The sequence below is a fragment of the Macaca fascicularis genome, chromosome 18 (genome assembly GCF_037993035.2).
Source record: "Macaca fascicularis isolate 582-1 chromosome 18, T2T-MFA8v1.1".
Taxonomy (NCBI): domain Eukaryota; kingdom Metazoa; phylum Chordata; class Mammalia; order Primates; family Cercopithecidae; genus Macaca; species Macaca fascicularis.
The window spans coordinates 71386045-71403235 of NC_088392.1; the positions used below are offsets into that span (position 1 = coordinate 71386045).

The 17191-nt window shown below is 36.1% G+C and overlaps 1 protein-coding gene and 1 pseudogene across 2 annotated transcripts in view; both read left to right on the forward strand.

The window, feature by feature from the left end:
• The window catches only part of SMCHD1 (structural maintenance of chromosomes flexible hinge domain containing 1), a 150783-nt gene that overhangs the window by 113604 nt on the left and 19988 nt on the right, over positions 1-17191 (forward strand). For both annotated transcript variants that reach the window (XM_005587086.5, XM_045377732.3), the window contains 8 exons: positions 1419-1545; positions 1710-1829; positions 3638-3723; positions 4365-4487; positions 7801-7991; positions 10215-10324; positions 10583-10653; positions 16825-16996. In XM_005587086.5, coding sequence (XP_005587143.2) covers positions 1419-1545; positions 1710-1829; positions 3638-3723; positions 4365-4487; positions 7801-7991; positions 10215-10324; positions 10583-10653; positions 16825-16996 — 1000 coding nt within the window. The remainder of the gene's footprint in view (positions 1-1418; positions 1546-1709; positions 1830-3637; positions 3724-4364; positions 4488-7800; positions 7992-10214; positions 10325-10582; positions 10654-16824; positions 16997-17191) is intronic.
• On the forward strand, positions 6928-7045 carry LOC123570124 (small nucleolar RNA U13; annotated as a pseudogene).

Below are 17191 nucleotides of genomic sequence, written 5' to 3' on the forward strand. Positions count from 1 at the left end.
CAAAGAATACGAGCAGGCAATTAATGGAAAAGAAAATATAAATAACCTGTAAACATAAGAAGCATGATTTCAATACCACTCAGGGGAGATATTAGTTAAAATAATAATGACTGGTTGCTTTTTAATTCTCCTTTTTAGAAAAAAATATATGATTTATATTAAATGTTGGCCAGCATAAGGGGAATTTGGCAGTCCCATACACTGCTGGTGAGAGGATAAATTGATACAACTTCTTATGAGGGAAATTTGATACTTGCCTTTTAAAATAAACTCGTACTTATCATTATTCATCCCAGAAAACACATTTGCAGAGAAACATTTGGAGATATATTTTTGCTATATTATAGATAATTGTTTGAAAATTGTAAACGTACTAAATATTCACCACCCGATGAATGAGTAGTATAGTATAAGGTACTATGCATAAATTTTAAATTGGCATGTATACATTCACATGAATTGATCAAATCGAGTGCTGAAATCAAGTTGCTAAAGTATAAAGTATATGTTACTTATTTTTAAAATGCAAACAGTATTTTTTAAATACGTGTTTGCATTTGTGTAAGTCTGTTGAAAACCACATTCAGAAACTGGCAATTGGTTTAATGGTGGGCTTGTATTCTATATTCTTTGGGAAAAAGTCTGTGAGCTATAATTTATAATTTTATTTCATGGATTGACCTACAGTGTCATATTGATTTAGATTTTTTAAAAATACTGCTTCTTTGTAAATTGTATTGTTATAGTCTAAACAAAAACAGCTGCTGTCATTGTTTCCCATAGAATTGTGTGGGAAAAAATCATTTCAGATAAAAATATATTTGTGTCATTTACTAGTTATATGTTATGGTCTTAAAGTATATCCAAAGGTTTTTTGTCCATTAATGAGAAAAACACAATTTAAAAAATCTTTAGAGCTTTTCAAAATCTCTTGTTCTGTCACCTGGGACTTTGATGGGTCTATTTCCATGGTAACAGCTGTAACTTAAACTCAGCATTGGGCTTTGTGATTGTTTTTATAACTTTCACACTATCAGCTGTTTCATACTGCTTTCAATTTAGAGGTTAGAATCAAGAAGATTTTACAGGTCAAAACTATAAGCAGCCATCCATATTTCTAATGTGAAGGAAATAACTTTTTCTTGAAATTTTTTATTATACATAATTTTCACATAAGCTGTTTATTGATACGATCATTTGGCTTTCAAACCAATACCAGAAGGTAAAATGTTTTATGTCTTGGGTAGTGGTGAGTGGTGATGATGGTTTAATGGAATCTTAAGGATCAGCCTATGCCTTTGGCCTTTAAAATTAACCACTTAACTTGAAAACAGAGCATAATGAGTTATGTAACATTTTTATGTTGAAAGATTTCTTTTTAAATCTTGTTTTCCCCTTTTGTTTGTTTATATGTACAGAGTCTGGTGCTGGCAGAAAGTAGTCCTGGAAGGGATAGTACTGAATATTTTATTGTATTTGAGCCCCGGCTACCACTTTTATCAAGAACCTTAGAACCATATATCCTACCATTCATGTTTTACAATGGTAAGTTTCTAGGAAATAAATGGTTAAACTCCATTGTTAGTGATACTTTAGATAACCTTGTTTTGCTTTCCATTAACATGGTGTTTATTAGCTATTTAATCACATCATGACATATTTTAGAAAAGTCAGTTTTTACATTAAATTATCTCAATTTTTTTTCTTAGATGTTAAGAAGCAGCAACAAATGGCAGCACTTACAAAAGAAAAGGACCAATTATCTCAGTCTATTATTATGTATAAAAGTTTATTTGAAGCCAGCCAACAGCTTCTTAATGAAATGAAATGTAAGTCATTTTGTATTCAAGACAAAAATTATGCTTTGGGGAATGATGAGGCAGGAGGTGAAATCATGATACACAAACATGCTTCCACTTTCCTAAACCACAAGTAAAATGCTGAATGTTGCAGAAAGGTGGTAATGATGGTTGATACTGTCATTGAGAATTCTTAAGATGAAGTATTTCTTATTTTAAATAAATTTGTATCCTGCTTACTTATAAAAAACTGACACATTCTGTTAGGAATGTGGACCTGTGGAAAATTTAAGGCTTTCTACATAATAATAATGTTTATATTTAGCTCTGGCTTCTGGCAAAAGATACTGGATAATATCACCAAGGGAGTGATGTGTAATGTAATTTTTCATTTGACTAATGAGCTGTATGTATTTTACTTCAAACATCTGCAGTTTGTCATACTATGGAGGTATCTGGGGCAGCACACACTGATACTGAAATATGTAAATTATTCTTGAGTCACTTCACAGAACATTTGCTGCAGTTTTTTTGTTTTTGTTTTTTGAGACACAGTCTCACTCTGTCACCCAGACTGGAGTGCAGTGGTGTGATCTTACTCACTGCACCCTGCACCTCCCAGATTCAAGTGATTCTCGTGCCTCAGCCTCCCAAGTAGCTAGGATTACAGGCACCACCACGCCTGGCTGATTTTTGTATTTTTAGTAGAGACAGGATTTCACCATGTTGGCCAGGCTGGTCTCGAACTTCTTTTTTTTTTTTTTTTTTTTTGAGACGGAGTCTCGCTCTGTCGCCCAGGCTGGAGTGCAGTGGCCGGATCTCAGCTCACTGCAAGCTCCGCCTCCGGGGTTTACGCCATTCTCCTGCCTCAGCCTCCCGAGTAGCTGGGACTACAGGCGCCCGCCATCTCGCCCGGCTAGTTTTTTGTATTTTTTAGTAGAGACGGGGTTTCACTGTGTTCGCCAGGATGGTCTCGATCTCCTGACCTCGTGATCCGCCCGTCTGGGCCTCCCAAAGTGCTGGGATTACAGGCTTGAGCCACCGCGCCCGGCCACTGGTCTCGAACTTCTTACCTCAAGTGATCTGCCCACCTTGGCCCCCCCAAAGTGCTAGGATTACAGGTGTGAGCCACCACACCCAGCCTACGTTTGCTGCAATTCTTAATAATGTTTCATATAATTGAAAGACATTTTCTGAGTTGTGCTCTATCATCCCTTCCCTTTTCATTTGTCATATTTTTTTGGTAAAGTTTTTGACTTTGTGTTAGTTATTTTGATCAAGTTAACCAAGAAATATTTACTGCTTGCCTCAAAGTACTCACTTTCATGTATGCCTGTACAAGATCAAGGATATTTAGAATATAATAGGAGCTAAATCTAGTAATGAGATAATATGTCATTTGTGTAGCACTAAAAATTGTTTTTATAAAGTCTTTCTTTGTTTGAGAACAACTTTGTGCAATTATGTATAAATTATGTATACTCGTGAATTAAGTCACTTATCCAAGATTACTAGGAGTTTGCAGTATATCATATCTCCCTTTAGTTGCATTAATTTTATTTTCTCATTTTTGTGTATCAGAAATTGAGACTTAAGATGTATAGTTTAATTTTGAATTTCTAAAATGGTCACCTATCAGTTTTCATTTTAGCAACAGACATTAAAAGGAAAAAACGAAAGGAATTTAAAAATATTTTCCAAATCGCGCCACTGCACTCCAGCCTGGGCGACAGAGCGAGACTCCGTCTCAAAAAAAAAAAAAAAAAAAAAATATTTTCCAAAAACTATGATTTGGGGGCTATCAGAAATTGATGCAAGTTTTTTGTTTTTAATTTTAGGTCAAGTTGAAGAAGCAAGATTAAAAGAGGCCCAATTGCGAAATGAACTAAAAATACATAATATTGACATTCCTACAACACAACAGGTACAATTTCCAAGTATACGTGAAAGATTTTTTTATTAAAGTCCATTCTGCAATATGCAGTTTTTATTAGGAATTTTATGAGTATTGTTTTAGGGTACAAGGACGTGTGCATTATAGTCTAGTCACTAGACATTAAAAATGACTAACAAAATGATAGAGTGCTCTATTCAGAGAAATTGCAATTTGTATTTTTAATGTAATGACACCAATAAATGCAGTTAATAATACATCAGTTCAAGTACTGCTTTGAAAAGGGTGCATAACCAATACACGTGGTGGTAAACAAAGTAAGAGAAAATAAAAAGCAATCTAGATTTTTAAAATTTATATTCTTTTATATGTGTAACTCGGATTCAAAGAGAAGTCCTATTATAGGTAGTGTATATCTTCGCTAAGATTTTTTAAAATTCAGTGAAGTGGGAACTTTATATTACTATAATCATGGTTTTTAAAATTGTGTTTTCTTTGTGTGTGTGTGTTTTCTGATAGTTTGTCTTTTTTTTTTTTTTTTTTAATAATGCCTACTTACCAACTTTATATTCTTGAGTTATCTAAATTGTTAATTTTTCTCCACTGTCATTATGGGCTGCCTGGTTCAAGAGTAATTGGTCTTGTAGTTAATTTTTCTTTATAAATTATAGGTGCCACACATTGAAGCGCTTCTGAAAAGAAAGCTATCAGAACAGGAAGAACTGAAGAAAAAACCTAGAAGATCATGTACTCTTCCAAACTATACTAAAGGCAGTGGGGATGTTTTGGGAAAGGTTTGTGTTTATTAAGCCTTTGGAGAGGCAGTACATTTTATTATCTTGTTTGTTTAAAATGGGTCTTCTAAAAGTGACAAAAAAGTGTCAGGTTCTTTGTAATTTACTTCTTTCCAATAAAGTACCTGCTCTCATTATTGCAGTAGGGATTTGGTAGAGTTTAAAACTGAAATCGGTAATATTACTATTGAGGGCTGTGGCAGAAGTTGTTAAGATGTATTAGTTCAAGGCTTATTGTTTACTTAGAGATGCTTTCATGTCATGCAGCTCTTTTTTTGGAGGGGGAGACAGTCTATCACCCAGGCTGGAGTGCAATGGTAAGACTATGGCTCAGTGCTCCCTCCATCTCCTGGGCTCAAGCGATCCTCCTGCTTCAGCCCCCCAAGTAGCTGTGACTACAGGCGTGTGCCACCGTGCCCAGCTAAAACCGAGGTCAAGTAACTTGCTCATAGTTGCACAGCTAGCAAGTGGCAGAGCCAGGGGTGAAACCCCAGGTAGTCTGACTCTGGAGTCTTTGGTTATTGCCTATGCATGTATATTCTACTTTTATAACCACCGTATGAACTATTATTTGTAGTATTTCTCATTTATACATGAAGAAATTGAAATTCAGGGAAGCTCAAATAACTTGTTAAAATATAGTTAAAGGCAGAGCTTAGATGTGACTCAAGGTCTCTCTGACTCTAAAATCTGTGGTAGTTTATTTTATATGCCTTCACAAATACACTGCCTACTGAAAATGGGGGGTAATGTGTAGCAATGTTTATGACCAAAACCATGTACATTATTACTCAAACCTCAGATTTGCAAATTGAAAAATTGAATTTAAATTTAAATATAAATTTATACATTACAAAACAAGTTGCTAATATACAATGTTTTAAAATGTTATTCTTTAGAACCAATTTTTAGAAAAAAGCAGTTCTTTGATCCTAAGCATATAAATATATGGTTTCCACATTTTAATAGTCCATCCAATACAAAATTCTTGCACAATATGTAAAATTTTTATCAACATATAAATTTTAGCAAGAGAAATGTATTTTAAAGTCTCCTTTTTAAATATTTCCCATTGCATGTCTTGAAAATCTGGGGGAAATCTTTGCAATTTCATTTTACATAGTTTCTCTTTTGTCCCCTCAGAAGTACAAACCCTACCCTAACCAATAGGAGAAAACTTTGCAATCCTTCCATGTCATCCTTAGTCTTTTCCCTTGCTTCCTTAAAAAATACTCTTCCTGGCATTTATTATAAAACTAGAATAGTCCAGGCACAGTGGCTCGCACCTGTAATCCCAACATTTTGGGAGGCCAAGACGGGCGCATTATCTGAGATCAGGAGTTTGAGACCAGCCTGGCCAACCTGGTGAAACCCCGTATCTAATAAATACAAAAAATAGCCAGGTGTGGTGGCATGTGCCTGTAATCACAGCTACTCAGTAGACTGAGGCAGAAGAATTGTTTGAATCTGGGAGGCAGAGGTTGCAGTGAGCCGAGATCACGCCACTGCACTCCAGCCTGGGCGACAGAGCGAGACTCTGTCTCAAAAAAATTAAAAAACCCTGGAATAAATAATCATAGACATATAGTAGGAACAAGGGGAGGCTTTTTTCCCCCAAACTTCAAAATGTATTTAACATCATGAATACCTCAAGTAACTTAGATATTTTACACATTTCTTCCTCAATTCCTAATATCTTGAAATCCCATCTCTAAATGAGGAAGATATAGTAGCAGTTTTTTTTTTTTTGTTCAGTTAAACATATCATGATTATAATTAACATGCCCTTCTAAATAGGTTTTATGATAGTATCATGGTATTTCTTTTACAAAACACATCTAAATGTCACAAGTAAGCCATTTCTTCTTCTTACATTTCATTTGCCTCTACTAATTCTTTCTCCATTGGCTAGAACATTGTTTTCATTTACATGTACTGGTTTTTTTGCATGTTCATACTAACTTCTAGAGAATTAGAATAGAAGGATAGATGTTAGAATGTGTTTTGTTTATTGGCTTTTTTTTGAGACACGATCTCACTCCTGTCGCCCAGGCTGGAGTTCAGTGATGCATCTCGGCTCACTGCAGCCTGGACTTCCTGAGCTCAGGTCATCCTCCCACCTCAGCACCCCAGTGGCTGGGACTACAGTTTCATGCCACCATGCCCCCCTAATTTTTTGTATTTTTAGTGGAGATGGGGTTTCGTGATGTTGCTCAGGCTGGTCTCAAACTCCTGGGCTCAAGCAATCAGCCTGCCTCAACTCCCAAAGTGTTAGTAATACAGGCGTGGGTCACCATGTCCAGCCTGATGTTTCTAAAAGTGACACACAATGTTCTTATTGCTAGGGCGGATTTGTGCTACCAGATCAAGTAAGATTAAAGGGTAGACACCACCATCCTAGCACAATGAATTAGGCTTTGATACTGACCACAATAGTCCAATCTTGGTGGACTTGACTTTGAACAAGAATGCTTGTTGATGATTGGGTTTTCACGCACATGTGTGAAATATGCCACCGTTGAACCTTGTTACACTGTTGGCACATTACCTGTCTGATCTGAGGGAAAGAAAAAGAATACTTGTGTCTGAAGCAAGGATTTGTAATTTTTTATTTATTCTAAGCTCCAAAGCATTGTTCCTAGAAACAGAAACAAAAGAAACAATTCTTTTTTGTTTTGGAGACAGGTTCTTGCTCTGTCAGACTGTAGTGCAGTGGCACGATCTCGGCTCACTGCAGCCTCTACCTCCTGGGCTCAAGTTATCTTCCTTCCTCAGCCTCCTGAGTAGCAGAAGAAACAATTCCTATTTGTGATGTTCAGATTTGTTTTCTGAAAGGAATACTATAATATTGGAGTAAAGAATTTACTTAGAAGGGAAGGGCATATTAACTGTATGTTTAATTGAACTGCATTATTGTATGTGTATATTATTTAAGTGTACTTTATGATTATTTTACCAAGAAGACAGATCCCATTTATAGAGTGTTAAAATGTGAAAAAAGTATATATTACTAGCAAATAAAATTTCTAATTATTTCATCCCTGAGCGGTCTGAAAAGGAAAAATTCCTAATATTTTTATTTGCTCATTTGCGACTTTACTGGAGTTTAATCTTTAGAAAAAAATTTTTTTAATTTAATAGAATAGAATGTTTAATATATTCAAGTTAAGTTTTTAACAACTTGACAATTTATTTTTAATTCATGTGTTTCAGAAAAGTTTTTGTTACCTAGGCTTGGGCTTTTAAAGTAATATCAAATTTTTATAAATGGATTTTATATTTTTTTACTTGATTTTATGAAAATGGGTTGTAGATTGCACATCTAGCACAAATTGAAGATGATAGAGCTGCGATGGTTATTTCTTGGCATCTGGCAAGTGACATGGACTGTGTAGTCACCCTAACCACTGATGCTGCACGTCGTATCTATGATGAAACCCAAGGTCGTCAGCAGGTGTTGCCCCTTGATTCTATTTATAAGAAGACTCTTCCAGATTGGAAAAGGTTAGAAAAAAGTGAAAGTAATGGTTTTTTCTGAAATATATTTTCTGTTTTTTATCAAAGCCTTGAATTTAAAAATGATTTATCTAAAAGATATCTAAAACAGAGAATTGACTTGAATTATCTACATTATTTTTGTCTTCATCACAAATGGGCATTTTTCATTACATATGCTGGCTATGTTTTATTTGCCAATTAAATGTTATTTATATATGTAATGTATACACACAAATACATTACATATATATGTAATGTATACACACAAATACATTACATATATATGTAATGTATATACACAAGACATAAAAAATACAAAGACATAAAATTTTTTTTTAATTTTTTAATTTTTATTTTTTGAGATGCAGTCTTGCTCTGTCAGCCAGGCTGGGCGTGATCACAACTCAGTGCAGCCTCAACCTCCCTGGATTCAAACTACCCTCGCACCTCAGCTTCCCAGGTAGCTGGGACTACAGGTGCATGCCAGCATGCCCAGCTAAATTTTTTTTTTTTTTTTTTTTTTTTTTTTTTGCTATATTGCCCAGGCTGGTCTCAAACTTTTGGGCTCAAGCAGTCCTCCCACCTCAGTTTCCCATACTGCTAGGATTACAGGTGTGAATCACTGCATCCAGGCCCTTTTTTATATTTTATGTGTACTCTGATTAGGCCTACTTTTAAAAATGCACCTAAAGACAGGAAGGAAATACTAACAAAAAAATAAATAAAAATGTATAACAGAATATTGGTCAGTATTTTCTCAGATTACTAAACAAAGCTTTTCACGGCCTGTAATTGCATAGGAATGGGGACTTGAAGGAGAATGGGATCTCATTAAGAGCCTACTATGTCAGTAAACTTGTTATTTCATCTTATAAATCTAAAAATAGATTGAGGAAACAAAACAGCTATATGTTGAACTCAGATCTATCGGATTCTAAAATCTGCTACCCTGCAGCTAGTCAGTACTCAAAGGAACAGCATGGGAAATCCTGACAGGTCATTGTTACTGTGTTGATAAAGGTAATGCTTTTTTTTTTTTTTTTTTGAGACAGAGTCTCGCTCTGTCGCCCAGGCCGGAGTGGAGTGGCGCGATCTCGGCTCACTGCAATCTCCACCTCCCGGGTTCACACCACTCTCCTGCCTCAGCCTCCCAAGTAGTGGGGACTACAAGCGTCTACCACCACGCTCGGCTAATTTTTTTTGTATTTTTTTAGTGGAGATGGGGTTTCACCGTGTTAGCCAGGATGATCTTGATCTCCTGACCTCGTGATCCGCCCGCCTCGGCCTCCCAAGGTGCTGGGATTACAGGCGTGAGCCACTGCACCCAACCCACTTAAGAGAATGGGTTTAACTCTTGCCCAGACTGGAGTGCAGTGTCTACTCACAGGCACAGTCATAGCTCATTGCAGCCTCAAACTTGTGGGCTCAAGTGATCCTCCTGCCTCAGCCTACCAAGTAACTGGGACGACTAGAGGCATGTACCCCTCACACCCTAATGCTTTTTGTGAGAAGAATTTTTTTCTCCAGGAGGGCTTATTTATCTCTTTAATCCCTGGAGACTAAGTTAAGGATCCTTGATTTAGGGAAATTATGGATTTGACATTTAGGACTAACGTGTGTTCTAGAAACGAGTTATCCTCTCTGTTTCTGGTATTCTCTCTCTTACTGGGATTGAGTTAACTAGAGCTCCTCCACACCTATGTTGAAGGGAAAGTCTCCGACACCCCAATCAACTACCATCTCTGAAATTCCATTGTTATCATCTACTGGCTTCAATTCCTCTTCCTATTGTGTCGGAAGGACAAGGAGACAGGGGACATAGAGCTGCCTTCCTCATATGTTTCTCAGTCTTGGGTCTTGCCCCTTCCCCTAGTCATTCTGTGACCACTCTTCAGGTGAACAGTTACGTCATTCATACTCTCGTTTGGAACCAGCTTTAGAGGCTACTTTTTTTCTTTCCTTGTCAAATGAAACTATTATTATATTGTTAATACAAACTAATAGAAGGTAGTAGTACAGATAAAACCAAGTAGATTTTTTATATGGTCAGTATTGTTTCCATTTCTAAGGGCATAATAGCTGATCATTTAGAAGTATCACTTGTGGTGGATTGGGAGTTCATTGTATGATCAAAATGATGTGTAATATATTCATGTTTTCCATATTGTCTTTTTTAAAATTAAAAAAGTCATGTACTTTAATATCTTTTAAAAATTTCTTTTTATTTAGACCTCTACCTCATTTCCGAAATGGAAAATTGTATTTTAAACCCATTGGAGATCCAGTCTTTGCTCGAGACTTGTTAACATTTCCAGATAATGTAGAACATTGTGAAACAGGTAAAAGACATTATGGTGGCTTTACTTTTGTACAGATGTTAAATTTGTGATACAAATCTATAAATTATTGATAATGAAAATTTATATTCTTATTTTGCTTATCAGTCATAGTTTTACCAATATTTTTTAGAGGACAGTCAAATAAAATTAGAACGAATACTAGCATTCTTTCAAAGAAAGACTTGCAATGTGCATTATATTTTAATATGACCAAGGAAAATATCATAATTTTCAAAATTCATTTATTGACTTTTTTAGTATTTGGTATGCTGTTAGGAGACACCATTATTTTGGATAATCTGGATGCAGCCAATCATTATAGAAAAGAGGTATGTATTTGATTTCTTTTTAAATTTGTAGACTTCAGTTTTAATGTGTATCATGTCCATTTGATGATACATATATAAATGACTAGCCTTTTCAAGACCAATTTAAATTCTGCAAATTGATAAGCAACATAAAAGTAGGCAAAATGTAGGAATGAATGGACCAGGATGCAAATTTAAATAGATGTGTTTTGGGGCTATGAAATTGTCTAAGACTCAAAACAGTCTGGAAAAAAGTACTGTCAGGTAATTTTGGTGTAAAATGTAATTTGCTGTAGCTCTTTGTATTAGTTTTCTAGGGCAGCCATTAACTGATGTAAATGATAGAAATATTACTGTCCCACAACAGACTGGGTGGCTTAAATAATAGAAATTTATTGTATCACAATTCTCGACATTGGAGATCCAAATTCACAGTTTCAGTGGGGTTGGTTTCTTCTAAAGACTATGAATGAAGGATCTGTTCCAGGCCTCTCCCTGCCTTGTAGATGAGGACTGTCTTCCCCCGTCTCTTCACATCTGTGTGTGACTGTATTCAAATTTCTCCCTTGTTGTAAGGATACCAGTCATATTGGATTAGGGCCCACCACAATGACCTCAAATTAACTTGATTATCTCAGTAAAGACCCTATCTCCAAATAATGTCACATTCTGAGGGACTGGGGGTTAGGACTTTAGCATGGATTTGTCGGGGGCTGGTCCCAAACAAAGGTAATGAGTTATCTCAATTGATTGTTCACAATCAGCTATAGATCTAACTCTTTGTTTTATTCTTTCCTCCCCTTCTCACTAGTCTTCTTGACTGGTTTTGTAAAAAATAAATATATAAAAGATTATGGGGGAGCACAGTTTAGCCCATAGCACCTTTGGAGGGGAGTTTGGTAAAATAAACATTTCAGTTATTTACTGCGGCTATATATATAACACTCTAAATTGTAAGTTTAAACAACAACATACCAGTCCTCTTTGTAGGTTTCTCCAAGTGATGTTGGCTAGTTGAACTGGAATGGTGGCAGCTCTAAAATGCCTGCCTTACGTAGCTGGCAACTAGTATCTGTTGTCATCTGGCATATCAGCTGGTATTGGCCAGGGGTTCTTTTGGGGATGTCTGCTAGGGTTATTGTTCTCACCCATGAGGGTGAGATAGAGTAGGGTAATGCCATTTAGAGTTTTAGAAGCCCTTTTGTCTAGCTAAGAGGATCCAGGAGGGCAGAAGTTTAAATCTTTCAGAGGTCTTAACAAAGGAACGTCCTTGACTTGATTTTGACCCTAAGGACACATGTTACAGGCAGTATCCTGGATTTGATCTAAGCCAGTATCTGTAAATAGTGTATTCTAGAATCATGGGGACCATAGGGATCATCTAGGATGATTTAGGACCAGTGAGAATAGATGAGAGTACCTTAGGCTGAGAACAAATAATGGAGAGCTGGACATGTGATGCATACTTGTAGTTCCAGCTACTTAGGAAGCTAAGGGAGGTTTGCTTGAACCCAAGAGTTCTAGGCTATAGGCTGTCGTGTGCTCTGATCATGCCTGTGAATAGCCACTGCACTCCAGCCTAGGCAATATAATGAGATTCTGTCTAAAAAAATAAAAATTGTTAAAGAGGTAGGGGATTTGGCCCAAGTCACACTTTACTAATTTATAGCAGAGCTAGAACTAAACTGGTGTAATTTTTCTTTGGGCCTAGTTAAGAAGCAGTAATAGGGTGCCGGGTACAGTGGCTCATTCCTGTAATCCCAGCACTTTGAGAGGCCAAGGCAGGCGGATCACTTGAGGTCAGGAGTTACGAGACCAGCCTGGCCAACATGGTGAAACCACGTCTCTATTAAAAATACAAAAATTAGCTGGGCGTGGTGGCAGGTGCTTGTAATCCCAGGTACTTAGGAGGCTGAGGCAGGAGAATCACTTGATCCTGGGAGGTGGAGGTTGCAGTGAACTGAGATCATGCCACCGCACTCCAGTTCAGGCGACAGAGCAAGACTCTTTTTTTTTTTTTTTTTTTAAAGGCAATAATAAATTCATCGTAGTTTAGGAAAACTAAATTACTGGGATTATTGAGCATTATGTAGCTAATTAGAAAATGGTATTTGGCATCTTCATGAACGTTTCCTTGTAAACCTAATAATAAGTATAATATACTGTACCAGAAACTGGCTGTGGGTGGGAGAGCTACAATATTCTGGTGGTGATTAGCATTTTCATATATCCCAAATTATGAAATAGAAACATACCCATTAAATGTTATGATAACATGGAATCAGTTTGGAGATGGCGAGAAGCTTGCTAGTAAGGATAGAACTAACTAATAGGATGATAAGTTATCAACTGGAAGACTCCTGTTCAGTGAGATATTTGGATACTTACTATGTATGAGACAGTGGTGTGCTGTTATGTGTTGAACTATTTCTCTGAGGAGGCATGTGGAAGTCCCTGATTTGTAGCTTTTGCCAATTTCTATGGTGTAAGTACTTGTATCATGGATGATTTCCAGCAATCTATATGAAGTCCTTCATGCCTATACGAATGTGGTATTCAGGAGACCTGGCTTTCGTGACCCAGTACAAGCTGGTTTCAGCATATCACTAGGCACAGTGCACAGAGGGTCATATAATGATGAATTAGACAAACCAGATAGCCATTGGAAACTCCAGCTGAGATTAGCTAAAATGCTATTTCAGATATGTATCTTAATGAACTTGGCAAGAAAGTAAGGATTCTAAGTGGAAGTGGGAACCTGGAGAGATAAACAGAACACTAATGCCAGATTTCTGCAGTGAGAACGTTTGCCAAACTAATTGAACTTAAGCATTGACTTTTTACTCCCTCGAGGGGCTTTTGAGGGTAGGAGACAAAACCCAGGGCTCTAAACAACATGGGGAATCTGATAACTGGGGACACCCCCTCTGTGAGGAGAAACCTTAGTGTAAGAGTAAACATATAAACCTGCCACCTTCATCTCAACTCCAGCTGCTTCAGGAAACTACCAGAAAATTCTCTCTTGAACTTTGGGACTAAGCGGAAAAGTAAAAAAGTTAAACATTTTTCTAGAGAATTCATCAACATAACAATTGACTCTAGTATCTCTTTGCAACCTGTATTCATACTACTTAGATGTCCTGAAAACCTTCAAGGTAAACATTTGGTTTCATGTGCTGGACTAGTAGTATCCTTAGATATCTGATTGAAGCAAACACAAATGTTTTCTGGAGGAATTTCACCATTGTTTTTGAATGGAAATAATTTCCACATTGAAAATGAGAGCAAATATTTTCAAAGTGTTAATATTTGATTAATATAGTTCAAAAAATGAAAGTGTTGAAAAATGAGAAAAGAACAAGTTAAATTGAAAAATATCTATATTAATAGTTGATTAAAATAGTTCAAAAAATGAAAGTGTTGAAAATGAGAAAAGAATAAGTCAACTTAGAAAAATCAAATAGAGCTTCTAAAAATGAAAAGATTATAACAAATTAAATACTAACTGAGCAGGTTTAACATCTTAAGAATTTGTGAATTAAAAAGAGGGTCAGAAAAAAATATTCAGACTGCAGCCCAGAGAGAAAGAGAAAATGGAATGTAAGACAAAGAAGTTGAAGAGACATGGAAGGTAGAATGAGAGAGCATCTAACCAAAATTTAATCAGAGTGTCGAGAGGAGAGAGTTTATAAAAGGATTGTAGGCAATATTTGAAGAACTAATGACTGAAAATATCTTAAAACTGATGAAAGATACCAATACTAGTTTTGCAAAAATGTTATAGCACATATGTGACAAAAAAGGAATAGTATTTGTTCTTCATAATTGATAATAGCACATAATTGATTTCCTTGCTTCCAGATTTCTAAATGAAGTCATATGTAACTTTGCCAATCAAATATTATTTTAAAACTCTTCTGAGAAAAAGCTCTTATGACATTCCTTGGTAACATTGTTGGATTTCAGAGTTGTAATATTGTTGTTCATTCCAGAATTTGCAGAATTTGCAAGTGCTGTCATGACTTTTTTTGTCTTAATAGTGTACTTAATGAGGTAGAATCATGAGGTTGAGGGAGAATTGAGAAACTGTCTGTGAAAGTAGTATTTCCAGAATCATCATAAAAGGAGAGCCAAACTGTCTGTCCTTCTACCATAACGCTTCCCTCATATTGTCTATTAAGAGAATAGAAAATCTATACATTTTAGTGTATTTATTTAAGATCATATTAGGCTGAGCATGATGACTCCTGCCTGTAATCTCAGCACTTTGAGAATCCAAGGCAGTAATATCACTCGAAGCCAAGAGTTCGAGACCAGCCTGGGCAACATAGTGAGACGCTAACTCTACAAAGTTTAAAAAAAAAAAAAAAAAGTAACCAGGCATGGTGGCTTACACCTGTAGTCCCAGCTATTCAGGAGGCTCAGTTGGGTTAATTGTTGGAACCCAGAAGTTGGAGTCTGTAGTGAGCCCTGGTCATGCCACTGCACTCCAGCCTGGGCAACAGAACGAGACCACAACTCAAAAACAAAACAAAACAAAAACAAAGATATTAAATCCTTAGAAACATTGATTGCCTGAATCTTGATAAGTGGTAACATGTGAAGCCAGTCTGTATTTTTGTTGTCGTTGTTCACCACTAGAAAACATATAAACCCAAACCAAAACTAAGAAATTAAGTTGTTATTTCTTATAAAAACAAATGATTTTTGAATTTGTAAATACTGGCTTTACCAAAGAATTCACCACAGGATTTCTTCAAATAATCATCTTATTACATTTAGTTTATCTTGTATATATATAATTCAGAGGCTATTTAGCCCCAATATTAGATTGGACAACATTTTTATACTTGTTAAAAATTACAATGTTCTTCATTAATGTATGTATGCTATTTCATTGTATGGATGTGCCGTAATTTACTTGTATAACTTGTTGAGACATGTAAGTTTACTACTTTTCATTATTAAAACAATATTTCAGTGTACATCGTTCACATTTTTTATTTTTTCCTGATAAGATTCTTAGAAGTAGAATTGCTGAATCATACAGAATGTTAAACTTTTTAACACTTGTCCTGTTTCCTTTAAGAAGGGCTGTCCCAGGGCATATGAGTACAAGAAGGCCCTTTTTCCATAGCCCCCCATCAAAGGGGTGTGTGTGTGTGTATTTTAACATATTGAGTAGTAAAAATATCTTATTTGAATTCCACGTCTCTGGTTACCCATGAAGTTTAACTTTTATTTTTTAATATTTTCTGAATCTTTTTTGCAAGAACATTCTTCTAGATCATGACATACTAAATCCAGTGTTTTTCTTTTATTCTGACTTCTCTGAAGAATTTTTTTTTTTTTTTTTCTGAGACAGAGTCTGGCTCTGTTGCCCAGACTGGAGTGCAGTAGTGCGATCTTGGCTCTCTGCAACCTCTGCCTCCTGGATTCAAGCGATTCTCCTGCCTCAGCCTCCTGAGTAGCTAGGATTACAGGCGCATGCCACCATGCCCAGCTAATTTTTGTATTTTTAGTAGAGATGGGGGTTTCAATATGCCGATCAGGCTGGTCTCGAACCCCTGACCTCGTGGTCTGCCTGCCTTGGCCTCCCAAAGTGCTGGGATAGGCGTGAGCCACCACACCTGATATAAGAATTTAATTCTTAACCCTTATCTTTTCCTATCCATGACTTCAGTTTTTTCTTCATGATTTCACTTCCCCTAACTCTCAAATGATCACCTCTTTATCTTCCCATACCTAAAACCATAGTATTGTCTTTAGAAGAGTCAGTCTAGTGCTTTCCAGTCTGTATTTTCTTCAATGTAATATTCTCCTTTTGCTATCCTTTGGTCATCTAAAAAACTTAAATCTAACAGGAAACTGGGTTGGTGATGCTACCTTGATACTTAACTGCCACGGGTTCCAAAGCACGGAAGTCTCTGGACTGTCCTCTTCCTTCCACTTACCGATCCATCATTTACTTTTTTCACTTGCGTTGTCACTGTTCTAGTTTAGGCTGACATTTGAAAAGTTGTCTAATTCATCTCTCTGCCTCTGGATTTTTCCCTCCAGTTTATCTTACACATCGCTAGTTACTAATTTTTTGAAAATACTACCGTGATCCTGTCATTTCTAATCTCAGAAATTTTTTTGGAGCAGTTGAAATAAGTTGCTCACTACTTACTATTCACTTACTTACAATAGGTTGTTAAAATTACACACTGTCCTACACTGCTGACCAGAGATGGAGATCGAATTCGAAGTAATGGAAAGTTTGGGGGCCTTCAGAATAAAGCTCCTCCAATGGATAAACTTCGGGGAATGGTATTTGGAGCTCCAGTACCAAAACAGTGTCTGATCTTAGGGGAACAAATAGGTAAGTTCAATAAGTACTTAAATAGCAATTTCTAATTTAATTTTACTTTTTTTTTTAAGAGCTTATGTTTTGAGAATCTAACGTGAAAACTTAACAAATGTAAATAAGTAACAAATGTAAGTAAGATGTTTTTGTCTACTACTTTCAGCTTTTTTATATCAGGTAGTTTAGAGTTATGTAAATAGTAGCTTTATC